The sequence below is a fragment of the Vicia villosa genome, linkage group LG2, assembly GCF_029867415.1.
Source record: "Vicia villosa cultivar HV-30 ecotype Madison, WI linkage group LG2, Vvil1.0, whole genome shotgun sequence".
In the NCBI taxonomy this organism is placed as follows: Eukaryota; Viridiplantae; Streptophyta; class Magnoliopsida; order Fabales; family Fabaceae; genus Vicia; species Vicia villosa.
This window is the reverse complement of record NC_081181.1, coordinates 225377716-225398872: the sequence shown is the minus strand read 5'-3', so window position 1 is coordinate 225398872 and position 21157 is coordinate 225377716. Positions and strand designations below refer to the sequence as shown.

At 33.2% G+C, this 21157-nt stretch overlaps 3 protein-coding genes across 3 annotated transcripts; 2 read left to right on the top strand and 1 right to left on the bottom strand.

Moving 5' to 3' along the window:
• Positions 1 to 2323: 2323 nt before the first annotated feature.
• LOC131651477 (uncharacterized) lies at positions 2324 to 4389 on the bottom strand. The gene is made up of 8 exons (XM_058921138.1): positions 4384 to 4389; positions 4087 to 4272; positions 3691 to 3931; positions 3485 to 3574; positions 3105 to 3195; positions 2869 to 3025; positions 2606 to 2763; positions 2324 to 2501 (listed from the first exon to the last, which is right to left on the bottom strand). Exons 1-8 carry the CDS (start codon positions 4387 to 4389, stop codon positions 2324 to 2326), a joined length of 1107 nt encoding a protein of 368 aa, XP_058777121.1.
• Positions 4390 to 6397: 2008 nt separating this feature from the next.
• Positions 6398 to 7257, top strand: LOC131651476 (uncharacterized). Its single transcript, XM_058921137.1, has 2 exons — positions 6398 to 6427; positions 6703 to 7257. Exons 1-2 carry the CDS (start codon positions 6398 to 6400, stop codon positions 7255 to 7257), a joined length of 585 nt encoding a protein of 194 aa, XP_058777120.1.
• A 1278-nt stretch (positions 7258 to 8535) lies between these two features.
• On the top strand, positions 8536 to 19320 carry LOC131654072 (mediator of RNA polymerase II transcription subunit 15a). Its single transcript, XM_058924484.1, has 12 exons — positions 8536 to 8708; positions 9475 to 9598; positions 10347 to 10458; positions 10552 to 10672; positions 10985 to 12208; positions 14722 to 14792; positions 15404 to 15478; positions 15694 to 17016; positions 17142 to 17486; positions 17740 to 17940; positions 18245 to 18333; positions 18839 to 19320. The coding sequence occupies exons 2-12, from the start codon at positions 9489 to 9491 to the stop codon at positions 19041 to 19043; spliced, it is 3876 nt and encodes a 1291-aa protein (XP_058780467.1). The 5' UTR covers positions 8536 to 8708; positions 9475 to 9488; the 3' UTR covers positions 19044 to 19320.
• The last annotated feature ends 1837 nt before the right edge of the window (positions 19321 to 21157 follow it).

Here is a 21157-nt window from a genome sequence, read left to right as displayed (position 1 = left end):
GACTCTATGGGTTTCAGCATTAAGGATCCCGTCAGCAAGGAGATACTTGTAACAATGTTGAAAAATTTAAAAATGATGTAAAAGTTTATTATAAGTATCTATCTATTAAACATTTTGTAATTCCCTGGTGGACTTAGCTCCACCTTTATATTAATATATATGATTTTGGTATTTAGATGTTATGATATAAATATATTACTTCTGTTACTTGCATTACTAATATGATGTCAGTAATATATATTACTGCTGTTACTTGCATTACTAATATGCTGTTAGTAATATATATTACTGCTGTTACAGATTTACCGTGATTAATTTTTAAAACTTAGACATTGTTAAAAACCTCTTTATACACAACATTTGTAGTTTTCCCCCTGAATTTCTTTTCTTCATCATGTATCAGTATTTTGATTCCCTTTTTTGTTGTTACTCTTGACAATGCGTCATAAATCTGGCCATGTGTGAATACATCTTTTGGTAAGTACAAACCAACGTTATCCAATGACTGTCCCTGTGATTTGTTGATTGTCATAGAATAGGAAACTATAATAGGGAACTGTCTCCTATTCAGTTTGAATGACCATGTTTCTTGTCAATGTTAATACCTCAACTGAATGCCATATGTAAGATGCATTTATGGCACAGTGTACAATATCTGCCTCTGGGGACGACAGGTAAAATTTGTCTGAAATCGCTACCGAAAACAACAACCTTTCCACCAAATACATCAGTTGAATTTTTGTTTGCACTCATAACATCTTTCAAAGTTCTGTCAAGCGATTCTATTGCATACTTATGCGCCATTGGTGGCTCATCCCATATTATAAGCTTTGTCTGTCGTAACATGTCTGCAACATCATCGTTGAACTGAAATATTATTACACATATATATTGTTACCTCCTGGAAGTAACAATATCAATTCCAATTACAATATTAAACTGTATGAAATCTACAATATAAAACTGTATGGATTCACATTACTCAAGTGATAACAGCTGTTATGAAACAAACAAATATAATATTAATGGGGTATGTTGGAAAGTTGATTGGGATGAGGCAATAAGTGAAGCATTATCTGCTATATACTTTATACAATGCAAATGGAAGGTCTTGTCATTATAATTTCAAAACGTTATGCACAATCTTTATATTACCTATTATAACAGTCCTTATTAATGAGAACATGAATGGACATTAACATATTTCTAACTCTCATGTGTACCTTTATTTAACTCAGTAGGTGATCCCATTCAATCCAATTGCAACAGGTGCTCGAATAAATGTCAACAATTTGAAGAGAATACATACAATGTCATATGCGCAACTATATTAATTTTGATTATTTATAACATTCAACGGAGCATTTTGTCGGTGCATGCTAATTGTGTGGACTTCTCAGTAAAAAGGCAAGTTCATTTTCACGTGAGTAACTCTTGAATAAGGTTTATGTGTCTTTTACCCGTGTAGTCGTAACCAAGATTGCTAGTTTGGATATTGGAAATGAGTAAAAAACAAAGAATATCATAGCAGTTGAATAGATGATTAAGGAAAAACAGAAAAGTATTATATTAAGATAACAGAAACAGACTTACAAGCCTGATTTGTTTATGTGGCAAATAAAACAAAAAACAAATAAAGTGGAAAGGAAATAAAACATGTCCACACCATAAAACAAAAACACACCCAAACATACTTAAAATTATGCAGGAACTACTAATCTATCTTCTCTATTTTTATAATTTTCTTTAACTTGTTTGATGAAAGTTCTCCATCACACGTGGCATCCGAGGTTGTTGACTCGCTTGATGCGCCTGGAAAGTGTCTTTTTCCAGTAGGAGTAAGTGGATCTGTGCTGTGCGTTGAACTCACATCAAGATCCTGTTACATAAGTGAACAAACATCACACAATTAATATTCAACAGTACATTAAAAGTGGAGTACATTTGAGTACAGTAAACGTCATTACGACGACAAAATTAGGTTCGGATCGAACAGTGGTCATTGCTTCGACAGCAAGTTGTTTCATCTACAAATCATTCGAAACATAGTACAAAATCATAATATGCGCAAAGTCAGTTTACAATGATTTTAATTTGCATAACACATGCAAAGATTAAATTCAAATACCTCATCTGTGTCAAACTGATCAGCAAGCTCTTTCACAAAAGGGTCATTCTTCAATAGCATAACGACAGAGGCATTCTTCCAACGTGGTTGCCACTTAACTTTGAAAGCCATCTTGCAATCCAACATCTGATCCAATGCCAGTGGGAATTCTAAGGGATCATGAATGCCAGCCTGTAGGAGATTGCAAGACAAAGATCAGTTAACTCTGGCATAATTGTCTATGTTTTTCCAACGGTATGTAAACGGAAATACCTTAATCATTGTATGACGCAGCTGAGAAGCAGACAATCCCAAAAGTAACTCACACTCTCGGTCCCAAAATAAAAAGTTACAGCTATTCCCGGCATGAGTAACCTCAATCTCAATCTTATACCTACATTCGCAGTATACATAGAGCACTCAAAAAGGTCATGTTCAGTACCTTGACAATCACACATATAAATGAAATAACATAAAACATGTGACAAGGATGTTAACCTAAAAATCTCTGCCTCAGTGAAATGTCCAGCCTCACACTCAAACGGAGCTCTGTCACCACGCGCAATACATGAGCAAGCATGACAACCACGATAATACCAGCCATACGGAGAGGCAACCAGCATTTTAGTTTCTCCCACAGTCGCACAAAATGTAATCTGCAATTATGGAACCAAAAGATAATACGATACACAGTCAAATGCAACGGAAAAATGGAAATATATACTAAATCAGAATAAATGGCCAACAACTTCCAAACATACAGTTCTGAGTTTTATAATATCCCCAATAGGCATTACAACAGCCTTTGAAAGCAATTTCTGTACAGGAGTCATCTGTTGATTTTCAGAGTTCTGTGCTGAAAGCTGTGAATTGGAACCCTCCTGGCCAGACAACGTAATCATGGAATCCTTCGGAAAACTGTCAAAGGAAGACAGTAATGTAACAATCACATTGCATAAAAATTAAAACCACACAAGAGCAAATCCAGGGAGCATACCTTTCTATAAACTCTTTCATCGGCAGTAAATCAGTATTCAGACCAAGGACGGTAACATTAAACGTGTTTGTCACAGACAATGGAAACTTACCTATTCAAATAGAATGTTACATAACAATCTGTATCAAAATACAAGGATATCTAACACCAAACTTGATCAATTACTAACCCTGTTCCTTGACTTTAGCATATTGAATCATGACAAAAATAGGACCAGAATCATCTCCGCGCTCCTGATTGAACTTCATGAATTGTTCAGCATATGATTCCTAAAGCGTGCAATTGATAGTATTCTCACTGAAGAAATAATACAAACCATGTCATCTACATAGTCACATAAGATATGTTCGATAAATTATACAATAAATATGAAAACAAACCCTCATCACGCAGCATCATGTTAATCTGCTGCTTCCGGGAACCTGATGTGGTCTGTGAATACCCAATACTTTCCACCATACCAATGACATCTAAAACACATACAGCCAAAAAAACCTTAAAATGAAACAACACATAAAAAACAAATCCAGTCAAACAGAATAGAGATAAAATATTCTACCTATTAGCACATCCTTGTTAAAGTTACCGTTTATTATATCAGTAAATTTAGTAAACACCAACGGCTTTGGAGGTATTTCAGCGTTGTTATCATCCGTAACCGTAGTGCCAGCAGTAAACTTCAACATAAACTTATGAGACGAAGGTCTGAAAGCCGCAACATTAGCCTGAACCTTAAAATTGGAAACAGTGTAGCTATGATCCAAGACCATTTTTTCAGAAAAAAGAGATACATGCGGTGGAGGAACAACAACATGTATGTCACCACCCTGGAAAAAACATTAAAATCAAACATACAACAAACCAGAAACAATATATGTAAAAACAACCGAACAATTCACTTCATTACCGATACATCAACAAAAATCATCTCAAAATGCTACCTCTTGTTCGAAACAACTGTCCATTTGTGGTGCACACGAACAGAAACTTTCCAAAGTTCTTTGCTGTCATTGATGTCACATATTTTTGCTAATGGTTTTGCCATATTGAACACTGGTATGATACTGCAGAAAAGTGTAGCCAACCAATACCATAAATAACCAAACCATGTAGGAGTTACAAACTCTTCATTCCACTCTTCATTACATAACCATAACCGATGCTGAAGCTGAATGGAAAGAAGCATATAAAGTCCTCATTAAGCATAGAAGCTGCATGGACAAACCGAACTTAATGCCAATTATATGAGACATCAATGGTGGAATATGGAACAACATACGTTCATTAATCATCAAAATTACACATGGCGCATCAAGAAGAAACAAATTCTGCTGTAAGACTAAGCCACTTGGCAGCACCACATAGAAAGTTCAAAAAGATAGAACTTTCTTATATTATAGATGATACTACAACTATTTTAGTTTATAAAAAATTGTAAGTAATTATTTATATATAATTTATTTTTAATAAAAATAGAATCTTTATTATGATAATTACATTCGCATACTAAATAATTATATTTTTTGACACTGTAACATATGAAATTGAATCCTCGACAACCGTGCTTTCTATCTCTATGTTTGAAACCTAATAATAACAAAGAATAAATTATTTACATCGAATAATATATTTTATGTTGCATTCTATCTCTATGTTTGAAACCTAATAATAATAAAGAATAAATTATTTATATCGAATAATATATTTTATGTTGCATGTTTTTAATGACATTTTTGTATGATATATTATTAATAAAGATTTATCATATGGTTATTTTTTATTCTCATAGGTATGTAGGATTCCCACCCATTAATATTTGAAATAAATTTTTAAAATTCTATGAGTAAATTTTATTCCAAGGATTAAAACACCTAGAAATAATTTCTTAAACCTTCAAACAAACATGGAAATATGAGATTTCCAACCTCACATTCCCGGAAATTCTATTTGAATCCTTCAAACAAATACCTTATAAATATACTTAAGGATTCGTTATTTTATATATTTTTATATTATTTTTTAACTATTGCAATATTTTTGTTAGATTTTATTGTATTCGATAACTTTTAAAAAAAAGATATTATAACTGTTTCGTTTTCATAATGTTTTTTGATGTTATCGAACCGTGATACTCGCTATCAAATTCAGCGCCAATCGTCACTGAACCAACTAACGATTGGTAATAAATGACAAATATTTATTAGTAAAAAGATACTTAAAAAAAACATAAATAACATATAAATTAAATGACAATTAAAATAGATAATATAAAAATCATAATAATTACAATAATTTATGTTATTGATACTACAACTATTTTGGTTTATAAAAAATCATAAGTAATCATTTATATATAATTTATTTTTAATAAAAATAGAACCTTTATTATGATAATTATATTTCATACTAAATAATTATATTGTCTGACATTATAACATATGAAATTGGATCCTTGGCATTCGTGCTATTTATTTCGAGTTGGATTCAAAGCGAGTTGTGGATAGTGTGGCTAATCCGAAACCCAATGACTCGGACTTTGGAGCTATAACTGGCGAGTGTAATCGGTTAATGGCTCTTTTCCTTAGGAACTCTCATGTTGAGTTCGTTAGAAGACAAACTAATGAAGCGACTCATATTCTGGCACGGGTCCATCTTTTGCTAGTTTTCATAATTTTTTTGATATTCCAACATGTATTCAGAATATTGTTATTAATGAAATGAATTAATCTTTTCCCATAAAAAAAAATTCTATGTTTGAAACCTAATAACAACACATTGAATAATATATTTTATGTTGCATGTTTTTAATGTATATATCATTAATAAAGATTTATTACATGGTTATTTTTTATTCTCATGGGAATGTAGGATTCTCACCCATTAACATTTGAAATAAATCTTTTAAATTCCATGAGTAAATCTTATTTTAAAGAATAAAAATTTCTAGAAATAATTTCTTAAACCTTCAAACAAACATGGAAAAATTAGATTCTCAATCTTATATTTCATATTTCCGGAAATCCTATTTGAATCCTTCAGAATTCGTGCAAACCTACGAGTTATTATATTTCTTTTACCATTAAAGAAAATTAAAATTAAAATATTTAAAATAATATATGAATTCAAACACGAGAAAAATATGTTATTTTTTTAATTTTTTATGTTACTAATATTTTTATTTTAAAATTATTTTTAATTTAAGATACATAATATTTGAAAAATTGAAAGATATATTATTGATATATTTGCTTTCCAGAAGATAAAATTATTGATATATGTTCTCCAGAAGATTGATGGCATATGCCGGAGCTTTCTCTGGACAGGTTCTAATATTAGTTCTCGCAAATCTCCTATATCTTGGAAGAAAGTGTGTACTCCAAAGAAATATGGGGGATTAAATATTGTTGATCTGGGAATATGGAATACTGTGTGTCTACTCAAATTACTCTGGAATCTGAGCAATAAAACGGACAATTTATGGATCAAATGGATCCACATCTATTATTTGAAGGGAGAAAATGTAATGCAGAGTGAGAGTAAGCCAAGATATTCTTGGCTCATGAATTAGTTACTGAAGCTAAAGCCGGTCTTTGTGCAGATCCAGCAGAATATGAGAGGCAGATTTAGCATGCGAGATGCTTATAATTCTCTTCAAATGCATAACAACCGTGTCAGTTGGAGAAGTATCCTTTATCACAATATTGCGAGACCGCGAGCAATTTTTATCCTCTGGTTGGCTTGTAATGGCCGGTTGGCTACAAAAGATAGGTTGAGGAAATTTGGTATGTTGGAGTCGGATGAATGTTGTTTCTGTCACAACCAAGAAACAATACAACACCTCCTTTTTGAATGTCATAAAAGCAAAGCTGTTTGGAAAGAAGTTTTGGATTGGTTGCAAATTCAACATGAGCCGTTATCATGGGATGCAGAGCTGGCTTGGATTACTCAGATTTGCAAGAGAAGAAAGTGGAGAGGTCGCATCCTTGTGTGCGCTGTTGCTGAAACCATATATGCAATATGGAGACTTAGGAATGACACTGTTTTTGGTCATGATGTGAAGAATAGCATTGGGAGAGAGATTATTGATACCATTGTGTATAGGTGCTGGGAAAATGTGAAACTCAGACCTCATTTAGCTACACAGATGATATAGTTTATTTGTCCTTCTTAGAATCATGTAAATAGGTTCTTTGATTATCTTGGGCTGGATCGGTTGAGATCGCCCTGTATTAAGCTGTTTTTGAATTAATCAAATATAAAATAATTTTGTTTTTATTTTGAAAATATATTATTCTTTTAAAAATAATACATTTTTTTAGTAAATTAATTTTATTTTTTATTAATATTTTGATCACATTTTGAAAACAAAAACATGTGTACTACACCAATATCGTGAGTTGGTATGCCACTAGTAATTACCTAAAAGTATTGTTTGCATTTTCCTATGAAAGTAGCTTGCATAAGTTTTTTAGTTTCTCTTTCATTTAAGCCATCATTCCTCATCATCCAAACTCAAAATAACATTTGTCTATTGAAGCGGTCAAATTTGTATTTTGTAGCAAAACATGATAAGTTTCTCCCTCTTATCTAACAAGGCAATGATGTACATAAAATAATTTATATTGACTCTTAACTTTTGTCCTTCATTAAATTTTATTCATATTTAATCTTTTTATTTTGTCTAAAAACGATTTTTGAAGGACTAAAAATTTATAAAACATTTTTTTAATGATAAATTTTAAAGTTTATGCTTTTTTTTCCCCTCTTATAGCATTTTAAATAAATCATTTATAAATATATATATATATATATATATATATATATATATATATATATATATATATATATATATATATATATATATATATATATATATATATATATATATATATATATATATATATATATATATATATATATTATATTTTTTCTAACGTGGCTGAAATTCAACCAATTAAATTAAACTAGTGGGATATAACACATTTGAAGAGATTCTTGTAGCGAAATGTTCGTTATCTATAGGTTGATTTAACGAGACTATTATGATAATATTTTTTCATTTAACTTAAAATAATTTTTCACAACTAATATCCGATCTACTGAACCATTTAATCTAATTTAGTTGCAATCCAACTATAATTCTCTCTACATAAATCCTACGACAATCACAACTAAACTAATTACGTTTGCTTAAATTCGTATTTTTTATTTAGCATTCGTCAAACCATAATAATGATAAATAAATAATAACCTCGTATTTTTTATTCATTAAAATGGTTTAACAAGTTTATCAATTAATGTTTTCATAATTTCATAAAAATTAAAAAGATATTAAAATCCTCTTTTCATATGTAAGCTTAATCTTCCGTTAACTTTTTTATTGATATAATAATCCGACGGTAGGATAACTCATGCAATATTAAAGAATTATCTTTAGTTAAGACAAAGTCTCATAAAATTATTTATCAAAATCAAAACTTTGAAAACTTTATAATCTGTCTAGATAGAGAGAGCCTGAATTGAATTGCTCGATTTCATACACGCAATCCAACCACTCCTAGCGCCACCGCCGGAATATTTATCTCCGCCGTCTACCACCGTCAGGTTCCGTAACTATCTCATCATCATGTTTTCTCTCATTTTTTGCTTGATTAAATCTCCTCGTTGATTTTGATCATAGAAATTTAAGATTCTTAGTATTCGTTTGATTTGCTTTGATTAAATTCAAAGGCCTTGGAAGAAATAGTTTAGATCTTCCAAGGGAAAATAATCGGTTACGTCTTCTTTTTTGTAGCCAAATTTGGAGAATAATCGATTCACAAGAGTAACGCTATAGAATAACGAGTTTTTGTAATTCATGTTATTTTGATACGCGTTGTAGTTTATGGATAGATAGATATGTAGTTTGTTTAGCTTTTGCTTTGACTACTTCAATCAATGGAATCTCCTCAAGGTTTTTCCTAATCCTCCATCAATTTTACAGCAAGTTATTATGAATAGATAGATTATAGATATGAGGTTTGGTTTACTCTTTTCTCGAGTATACTTTCGTCAATCCATGAAGCGAGAAGATATGTTGATGGTAATATTAGTGGTAATAAACCACAACAAGCATGTATAAAGTATGAGATGTATGGTCTTCCTCATGCTTTGTCCATTTATCTTGCCTTGATTTGCTTGTTTACATTTATTTATTACAATCTAAAGTTAGAAGCCACGACTTTATTGATAGCCGAGTAAATTTGACTCTCCGACAAGTCCGTAACTGACATTGATTACCTTTTTAATTTTACATTCGTATATGGCATCCTTTATACCTTCCTTTCAGAGCCTGATTTGACAAGAATATTCCTTCTTTTTGTGGTTTCAGTCTATTTAAATTCAATGGATACTAATAATTGGAGACCTAATCAAGGGGCTGAGCCCAACATGGATAATAGTGATTGGAGAGGTCAATTGCAGCAAGAATCGCGCCAAAGAATTGTCAACAAAATGTAAGCTTTAGTTTTACTACCGTGTTACTGATTTGATACGGGTTTTTGACCGTTGATGCATATCAAAAGAGAAATTAAATATAAATTGTTGATTGATCTCTGTTATCTTTGTAAGCATGTGGTGTGTTTGGGCGGAGAGTGTTGCCATTAGTTTTTTGCGTTCTGTTTCGCAGGTTTTCTAGACAACGAATTCTTAGTGGAAAACTACGATAATGTTAATAGGATTCAGTTTTGCTAATGTCACAAAGAAGATTTCTTGAGGAGATTATCTAAGATGTTACCAAGAACATTTCTAGTTCATGTGATCCTTATTTGCCATCTATTTTACTATCTTTTTTATGCGAACATGTCCAAATGATTTCAATGATTTTTATTACTTGTCAGTCATCCTCTATCGTTTGAGGTCAGTCTAATGACAATAACATATTAATAACTCATAAAGTTGATGTATTTGGTTCAAATTTTAGATCAAATACATCCTGTTTTTTGGGACAAATTTTTCTTATAATTAAGAATGGTGGGTGTATTATTTAAGGGAAATGCTAACCAGTGCCCCCAGGACAATGGTTAAGACTTTAAAAATAGTAAATTTATCTCGGTAATCTGTATATTTAATGCCTCGAAAATTGAAATGTTAAATATTCTATAAAATATTTTCTTTTTTTAGAATGCTTAACCATTGCCCTGAGGGTACTGGTTAGCAAGACCCATTATTTAATAATTAAACCATTGTTTTTCATTTTTGTAGAATGGACACTTTAAAAAGGCATCTTCCCGTTTCTGGTCAAGAGGGATTGCATGAACTTCGGAAGATTGCCCAAAGGTTTGAAGAGAAGATTTTTACGGCTGCAACAAGCCAGGTATATCTCTAATTAGAAGTCACATGATTATCAAATGATAATTACTAGTACAATGGAAGATTGACAATTTATCGTGGCATTCTCTAATTTCAGTCTGATTATCTAAGGAAAATATCTTTGAAGATGCTTACAATGGAGACTAAATCCCAGGGCACTATTGCCAACAATATAACATCGAATCTAGTTGGCCCTAGCAATAAACCTCCTGATCCAGGTTAGCATTTAAAAGCCATGCCACAGTGATCTTATTCTGAGAGTATCAGATGCCGAATTGTTTCATGTCTTTTAACATTTGCTATCGGGACTAATTGACCTATTGCTTTCGACATCATTATCACTTAAAGTTTTACTGGTCCTACATGATCTTTGTCCTTGTCATCTATCTTCAATCTTGATTTCTTTTAACTATTTCTTATTAAAATAATTCTTGTGTTATTAATGAATCATTAATCTTTTGGATTCTGACATTACATCATTATTATTATTTTTTGTATCTCTGACTTGCCAATTTTTACTTCTTTAATAGGACTTGGTATGCAGTCTCAAGTTCACAATCAAGGGCAGCAGCTTCCCATTGCTTTGCCCAACCAGCCCCAGTCTCGCCAACAACTTTTATCTCAAAACATTCAAAATAATATTGCATCTCAGCCCAACCTTCCACCTGTATCTGGTCTAGCCCAGGCTTCCATCCCGAATGTTGGTCAGAATTCCAACATTCAAAATTCCAACATTCAAAATATGTTTAATGCTTCCCAGAGACAAATGCAAGGGAGGCAGCAAGTTGTTCCTCAACAACAGCAGCAGCAGCAGCAGTCACAGAATCCACAACAGTATCTGTATAATCAGCAGCTTTTGAGGCATAAGCTTCAGATGCAATCTCAACAACAGCAACAGCAGCAACAACAACAGCAGCAGAACCTTCTACAATCCAATCAGTTACAATCTTCTCAGCAATCTGGCATGCAGCAGCCTTCCATGATCCAAACATCTTCTCTATCTAGCATTCAGCACAATCAGCAATCTAATAATGGTCAACAGTCAACACAGTCCATGCTTCAGCAACACCCTCAAGTTATCAGGCAGCAGCAGCAACAACAGACTTCTGTTGTTCATCAGCAACAAACACCAATGACTCAACAGTCAATATTACCTCAACAACAGCAGCCACAACAACAGCTTATGGGAAAACAGGCAAATGCAACCAACATGCAACACTCCCAGATGCTTGGGCAACAGAATAATGTTGGTGATTTGCAGCAATCACAGAGGTTACTTGCACAGCAGAATAATCTTTCAAACTTGCAACAGCAGCAACTAATAAATCAGCAAAACAACCTATCAAATATGCATCAACAGTTGGGAAACAATGTCCCTGGGTTACAACAGCAGCAGGTCCTTGGATCTCAATCTGCCAATTCAGGCATGCAGACAAGCCAGCACTCTGCACATGTGCTACAGCAATCGAAGGTTCCAATTCAGCAGCAATCACAACAAGGTGCATCAAGTTTGTTACCATCTCAAGCACAGCAATCACAACAACAAGTGCCACAACAGCAATTGATGCCACAGGTTCAATCTCAGCCTGCACAATTGCAACAGCAAATGAGTTTGCAACAGCAACCAAATCCTTTGCAACGAGATATGCAGCAAAGGCTTCAGACACCGGGTTCCATACTTCAACAAACGGGTGTTCTTGATCAACAGAAGCAGCTATATCAATCACAAAGACCTCTTCCGGAAACTTCGTCAAGTACGTAAAGTTGGAACTACACCATTTTGTCCTCTTATCTTTTATCAATTGAAATTGTGGCTCAAGAGATAGTCAAGTTTTTAGGGTCCTTACTACTACATAGGATCATTTAGAGTTAGATGCGTAGATTGTGAAATCGTAGTCTTTAAGGTCTATGTCTTGTCTGTCCCAGGGAAAAAGAAACAAGGAAAACCTAATAAAACTAAGGTCAAAAGTTGATGTTTGAAAACAGAATCTTAAAACACCAAAAAATTAGACTTTATTAAATCAGAGTCGCGCATCTTTGTGCTGCCACTTCAGCTCTTTCTATGCCAAGTAATTCTATTAAATTCCAATTAATCTCACTCTTTCTTGGTAATGCATAACTGTGCCTAACATCTTCCAAGGCTATTCGGTTCGCATACCACGTTTCCCAATATGAGAAAGTGATTTGCAATGACCGACATCATTATATTTGATGGGTAAATCAATTGTTTTAGTGGCAATTCCATGGGGATAAAATAGTCGGTTATTTTGTTTACAAAGAATCATAAATTACGGGTTTAGTCACATCAAGCTAGTTTAGATAGAATCTCTATGCTTATTACTGTCTACAATGCATCTACTTACATCAGTTCTTTTGGTGGGAATGACTGAAATAATAGGTAGTAGTGCAGTACAGTGGTTACATGTTAAAAGGGTATTTGAAAACCTTCACACATCTTTATACTGTTTAAAACAGATGCAAAATTATTGCATCATCATTTATTACCTAATTTGTTTAAATAGACATTTCCCTTTACATCTTTTACCATACTTTTACTAATTTTAAATATGCATATGCTATAAGGAACCTATCGGGTTTAGTTATCAAAAACTAATTACCATACTTGCTGAGTTGTAAATTTAAGGACAAATATCAAGTGCATCGAATTAGTATTCATTTATGCTTAATTTGGCTTGGCAACAATATAAAAAGACTTGTGAACTTATTCTCAATTATCGACTTTGTAGAGCATCATTGAGCCACCATGGTCACCTTCTTTATATATAAATGTAACTCATCTTTCCCATTACAAAAATGACTTCGTACCCTTTTTAGAATAGTTGTAGACTTAAGTCTACAGTTTGATTATTTTAAAAATTCTTATGATACTAAGGAATAAGTTTAGCATTATGAATTGAAGGAGGGTTGTCAATATGTTGCTCATGAGTACGCGCTAGAAGAGGTTGATGACTTGCTCTTTGTGTTCATATCTGTTTTGATCAAGTCAAGCCACCTTGAAAAAGAAGATATTCCAAAATTGTACACTCGTAATGCGCGGGTCATAACCTAGTTTTAGTTAATTACAAGGGCTGGGCAGCAAATGTAATATACCGAAATAGATCTAGGGTTTGACAATATATAATAGAGCAAATCCAGCCGTGAACCACTATCCCAATTTCAGAGGTAGAACGGCGCCTCTGTCAAACCTGAATCTGAGGCTTGCAGGTCAAAATAGAGGCATAGATAAAACAGCAACCCAGAACCACACCGATCTCGAGCGTCAGATCAATCAGGATAGTGTTCTAGCATACAGTAGAGTTTTGCTAGATGTCGTCAGGTTAGTTGCAATCAGCTCTGAGTTTTGACAATTTTTTTTTTTGGAATATGCAATACCAAATCCAAGATATTGGAATTGGTTCGATTGCACAATCTCGGTGAATCTATGTGCTGGGATTTAAAGTGTTATCAAATATTCACCCTAGTGACGCTATGGCGGATATACATGGCGGTTTTTGGGCTCACCGCAATGGTAAATATTGGCCGATATTACAGGTGTTTCTGCCATAATCCGCTATAACGGCGTCGCAAAACGGATGGTATGGCGGGATTTTGGCTCTCCGACATGGACCACCATCGATGTAGTCCATGTATAATCTCAGCGGAACGAGTTTTCTTATGGTTTCGGGATGCCTCCTGCCTTTCTTATATGTAGAATCATAAGGTTCTACATGTAGGATTTTGTTTTTGATAGTATTGGATGACACTCTTATGCTTTCAACAGTTCTTCACAAATACTTGCAAAAAAAAAGGAAAACTGAAAAACAAAAAACTAAACATGAATTCAACATGCCGTGCTTTTTTAGTTGTACGTGGATTTAGAACCTCGATCTTTGCCCTTCTCCCATTTATGTAAATCCTGATAACCGTCTTATTACATTTGAAGAAAAATTGAGATCGTGGTCTTCATCTTTTATATTTCTCAAATGTTCATCCTTCAATATTTTTGCCCCCCTCGATAAGTAAGTGGTTTGTAGGATTACTCACAACTCCCTGACAGTATCTTTGATAAAACATAGCAAAGCACAGTTTTTAATGAATGCATTTTTCTGATTGGTTTGATAAAGTCATGTAAGTTATTTTGCGATTCCCTACTGTTCTATATCTCACAAAGTAAAGCGAAAACGACGCGAATTTCCACATTTTTTTGTCTCATAATTTGTGATATTTTTCATGTATGCTTATGTATGTATTATATATATTGTTGTAGATTCTCTGGATTCAACAGCACAGACTGGACAACCAAGTGGGGCTGAGTGGCAAGAAGAGTTATATCAAAAGGTAATATGCTACTTTCTCATTATTGTTTGGGCAAATTGAGTTGAAAAACCGAAAATTGTCAAACAAATGGCTTTTGTGCCAAAAAATATGTCAATAGTAGGAACATAGGATTCTCACTAAAAAATGGAGACAGGTCCTTACTTTTTGGTATTTATTTGAATGATTCTTATCCTTCACGTAATATTTGAAAATATGGGCTGCAACAGTGGAAACTATAGGTGTTCTACCCTAAAAAGGATTTTTATATTTTGGTTTTCTGTAGTGAATTTTGTACTACGCTTTTTATCAATTAGTAATATTTTGGCATCATGAAAAACTTGTAATTGTTAAATTGATTCTTTGTTGAGAGGAATGATATTGCTTTGATGAGTTGTAAAGTTTTAAAATCAATATTCAAAGTCACGGTCTCATGGGTAGCCAAATGCATTGTTGAATCTTGCCAATTTCAGCATGAAAACAAAACTTGCAATTTATAATGCTTTACAAATGGAAAAAATTATTTTACTTACTTCGCCAATTAATAGTACAGTAATACAAATATTTTGTATGAGATGAGAGATTTCATGGTTTCTTACGCATTCATTATTCAATTGTGATGATTTTAACAATAGATCCAAGTTATGAAAGAGAGCTACTTGCCAGAGCTAAGTGAGATGTATCAGAAAATCGCTACGAAACTTCAACAGGTACATTTTATTGTTCAACTTTTTAATAGCTTCTCTGGACAGAAAATCCTTTTATGATATAATTATCCTGGAAAAATCTGAAGGTTGCAGTGTGTGCTAAACACTATCAAGCCATCATCCTTCCTTAAAGGAAGCCCTCAATTCATTCAATTGTTTTTGTGTTTGCTTTTAACTTATATTTTGTATTTAACATTGTATTTTCTGTTTTTTATCAGCACGATTCTCTTCCCCAACAGCCAAAGTCAGATCAGCTTGAAAAGCTTAAGGTATTTAAAATGATGTTGGAGCGTCTTATAACATTCCTCCAGGTTTCCAAGAGCAACATCACGGTTAGTTTAAAGGAGAAGCTGGGTTCATATGAGAAGCAGATTATAAATTTCATAACTACAAATAGACCTAGGAAAATATCTTCGCTGCAGCCGGGGCAGCTTCCCCCACCTCACATGCACTCCATGTCACAGACTCAGTCTCAAGTTACTCAAGTGCAATCTCATGAAAATCAAATGAACTCTCAGTTACAAGCAACAAATATGCAAGGCTCTGTAGCAACAATGCAGCAGAATAATATGACGAACATGCAGCATAGCTCTCTGTCTGGTGTATCTACAGCACAACAGAATATAATGAATACAATGCAGCCAAGTGCCAGTTTGGATTCAGGACAAGGAAATATGAACTCCCATCAACAAAACCCTGTTACTGCTCCTCAACAAACTAATGTTAGCTCCTTATCTTCACAAGCTGGGGTAAATGTGATCCAACCGAATCTTAATTCCCTCCAGCCAGGTTCTGGTATGCTTCAACACCAGCAACTAAAACAACAGGAACAACAGATGTTGCAGAATCAACAATACAGTAGCCAGTACCAGCAACAACTGATGCAGAGGCAGCAGATGCTACACCAGCAACATCAACAACAGTTACACCAGCCAGCAAAACAACAGCTGCCTGCCCAATTGCAAGCACATCAAATGCAACAACTTCAGCAAATGAATGATGTAAATGACATGAAGCTGAGACAGGGAATTGGTGTTAAGCCAGGAGTTTTTCAGCAACACCTTGCTTCTAGTCAGCGTTCTGCTTATCCCCATCAACCGTTGAAGCAAGGTCCATTTCCTGTTTCTTCACCCCAACTACTACAGGCTACATCTCCGCAAATTCCACAACATTCATCTCCCCAGATTGACCAACAAAACCACCTCCAATCTCTGACAAAAGTTGGTACCCCTTTGCAATCTGCTAACTCACCTTTTGTAATCCCCACTCCTTCACCTCCCTTAGCTCCATCTCCTATGCCTGGAGATTTTGAAAAGCCCATTTCTGGTATTTCATCAATTTCAAATGTTGGACACCAACAAATTGGGGGTGCGGGTGCAGCAGCACCTGCTCAATCACTTGCCATCGGAACTCCTGGAATATCAGCCTCTCCATTACTGGCAGAGTTCACCGGTCCAGATGGTGCTCATGGTAATGCATTAGCGCCCCCTTCAGGAAAATCAACTGTTACTGAGCAGCCTATCGACCGCCTACTTAAAGCGGTTAGTCTAGTTTATCTAAAGCTGGTCCGATCAGTGTTTGTGACCTGTCGTTCACAAATATGACGTAAATTGCTTTTTACTTTTGGAGTTGTAGATGACTAATTTATGTCTAATCTTGATTCCAGGTGAGTTCATTGACCCCTGCAGCTTTAAGGGCAGCTGTCAGTGATATAGGTTCAGTTATCAGCATGAACGATAGGATAGCAGGGTCAGCTCCAGGCAATGGATCCAGAGCTGCTGTTGGTGAAGATTTAGTTGCCATGACTAATTGTCGCCTTCAAGCTAGAAATTTCATCACTCAAGATGGTGCGAATGGAACCAGGAGGATGAAACGCTCCACAAATGCTACACCCTTGAATGTTGCATCATCTGCTGGTAGTGTGAATGATAGTTTCAAGCAGTTCTCTGCTATGGAGGCTTCTGATTTGGAGTCAACTGCAACATCCAATATCAAGAAGCCAAGGATTGAGGTACTGCATTATTTCTTTAGTTGTTTTGTTTTACTTAAAAATTGATCTCTTTGCTGTTTATGTCATTTTTTTGATATTAATTGGATCAATTTAATATGTGAACCTGCTTTTATAAAGATGCAATAATTTGGAAGTAGCCCTATGCAAAAATAATAAATTGAAATTAGCATTGGATGGAAATCTCTTCATTTTTAATGGATTTTCTCTGGACATATTCTGAATGCTGATAAGGAGTATGTAATTTATACGGCAGGCTAATCACGCCCTTTTGGAAGAAATTAGGGAGGTTAATCAGCGGCTTATTGACACAGTAGTAAGCATAAGTGATGAAGAAGTTGATCCAACTGCAGCAGCAGCCGCTGCTGAAGGGGCAGAAGGGACTATTGTCAAATGTTCTTACATTGCTGTGGCTCTCAGTCCAAGCTTAAAAGCCCTTTATAATTCAGCACAGATGGTGAGTTCTTCAAACTCTTAAACTCCGTACACTTTTATTTTTATTTTTTTTACGGGTTAGTGAAATTTTGGCCCTTATAAACTTAAAAAAATATTTTGGTCTTAATGGAATTTTATCTGCTTAGTCCCTACAAAACTAAATGTGTGTTTAGTTCTGATAAGAGAATGATGAGGGACAGAAAATGATTTTTTTTTATAGGGATCTAAACTAAACTGTACCAATTTAATATAGGAATATAAAATATTGGAATTTTTATTCTTTCCATTTTATAACTGTCTTAATCTATGTTTTTACTGCCATGCAGTCGCAAATTCAACCCCTGCGCCTCCTTGTTCCTACAAATTATCCCAATTGTTCCCCCATATTCCTAGACAAGTTTCCAGTTGAATCCAGGTGAGAGAATCAGTATTTTGGTATCTAGTGTGCTATTTATCTTCCAAATATGCTGTTTGCTTGCTTTTATCCCCAAAAATGCTTCTTTGTTTTGAAAAATATGTTTTCTGTTATGTTGTTTCCCTCTATCCTATTTTGAAATTTTATATTAGAATCAATGCGACATTCTTTTTTTTTTTTCATTGCTTCATGTGCAAAATCTTTAAAAACAAAATATTAAAACCATTTGGAATTTTCATAATTAGAAGTGAAAAACAACTTTCCAAAATTGAATGTTTTTTCAAATCAAACAATGTTCACATCTTGCAAAACTTTCTCTCTTCAACTTTGTTCATGCATGAAGTATTTGTTTGCTTTGTTGTATCTGACTAAGTAAAGTAGTTAGGGCCTAAATTATAATAGTCACATTAAATTCTTTTTCTTTATCTCTGTAGTTTATCTTAAATTTTTTCCTAGAATTCTTCTGTTTCTAATAAAATGAAATGTTGTTGTATATTTCTGTCAGTATGGAGAATGAAGATCTTTCTGCCAAATCAAAGTCAAAGTTTAGCGCATCCTTACGTGGTTTATCACAACCTATGTCTCTTAAGGATATAGCAAAGACTTGGGATGTATGTGCTCGCACAGTAATTTCTGAATATGCACAACAGCGTGGTGGAGGGACTTTTAGCTCTAAGCATGGCTCTTGGGAGGATTGCTCCGCATGGTGATCCTTGTGCGCGCAGTGCAAACTGTTTTTGTTATTTTCAAATTCAGTTTTGTTAAACTTAGACAATGTTTCACTCTGTATATAATCCATAACTGTCTTTTTCTTGTTTGCTTACATCACAAGTTGTGATGCCTAAGTTATTTGGTTTAGTAAATCTAGTTATGACTTGAATCGAATTGTTCTTGGTGAAGGCCTTGTTCATAACTATACGGAATGCTCTGTACTTAATGGTTATACTCATACAAATATGATTATATGAATGCAGTTTTCTTTTTTCATACTTAAGAATGATACTCTCTTTTATAAAAACAGTTGATTGTATGGTTTGAAGACAACTTTGGATCATTGTTATAAAAATGACTTCATGATCGACTCGATAATAAGCAACTCGGACTGGCTTGTCCGAAACCAGTTATGAAACATTGTTCTGGATAATGCATATTGGCAACGGAGTTGCTTCATAGCCCCAAAAGCTAGAACACAAATACGAAGATAAATAATACACATTTCTCTTCAAAAAGGGGAAAAATGTTATACGGTTAGCCAGGGCCGGTCCCGACATTTTAGAGGTCCAGGGCGAAATATAAAAATGGACCTCTACTAAAATATATTTTTTTTTAGAAAAAAACATCATCTATTTAAATTATAAATAATAACAACAACATTAAAATTAATCATTTATCTGTGTAACTAATGTAAAAAATATTTTATTCTTACTAATATTTGATCGCAAGGCTGTCTCAAATAATTGAGGTTCAGGCCTTATATATATATATATATATATATATATATATATATATATATATATATATATATATATATATATATATATATATATATATATATATATATATATATATATATATATATATATATATATAGCATATCAAGTGAGAGCATTTTTAAATGAGAGATGAGAGGAAGGAATATTAACCATTGAATTTATCAAGAGAGATAATGTTATTGCATTAATGAGGCTATTAATTTCTCTCTCTTGATGAATCCAATGATTGATATTTCTTCCTCTCATCTCTCATTTAAAAATGCTCTCACTTGATATGCTTCCTATATATATATATATATATATATATATATATATATATATATATATATTCTTAAAGTTATATACAAGACTTTCAATAATTTGAGACAATGCGATAAATGATTCAAAACTTTGTTAGAGTTGATATAATAGCGTGAAGAAAATCGAACAAATTACAATAATTACATGACCTTAAAAATATATCGGTAGACTAAATTAGCTCTAATTCAAAAATATTTTAATTCTATTAATTTAATTTATATAAATAATGGTTTAATTAAAAATAATATATTAAAAAATTTACATGACTATAAAATAACACAAAACAGTAGGAAAAAAAATTGAACTTTTCTTTTGGCAATCAGGAGAAAAAATGAAATATGGCTTCTACAGCTTTCTTAATCGATCCCACATTTCATTGTTTCAAGAATTTAAAGGATTAAACCGCTGCGCTAGATCAATTAATTTATAAATCTTCAATTCTCTATGTATATATAAAAACTTTATTATAAATTTCAAAAGCCCAGAAAAATTATGAGGCCCTGGGCCGTGGGCCTGGTTGCCCTGGCCCAGGCCCGGCCCTGCCGTTAGGAAAACTCAAGTAGATCAAATGTGATTTATGTTCTTGTTGTATAAAAAGTGATCTTTGTTTGAGAATTTTTTACAGATCCTCCAGCGGTGAAAACTCCTGCTGGAAACTCAAAAATATTTTTTAGAGATGTATCTCCGAAAAAATTAAAATTGAAATTTTGGTTAATTTGGAGATTCATCTCCGAAAACACACAAAAAAAATTAGAATTTTGATTAATTCGAATATGCATATCAGAAAAAACCCTCCAAAAAATGGTCAGAGGTTTTTTCGATATAAATTTTTTTGGAATATTGATAAATTCAGATATCATAAAATTCATATTATTTATAAGTTATGAATAATAATAATGATAATTATAATAACAATTATAAATTAAAAAGTAAATATAAAGAATATCACTCATAAAAATAAAAAATATGAGATTAAAAATCTTCATATTGATACATAAATATATAAGATATATATTTGTCCTTCATACATA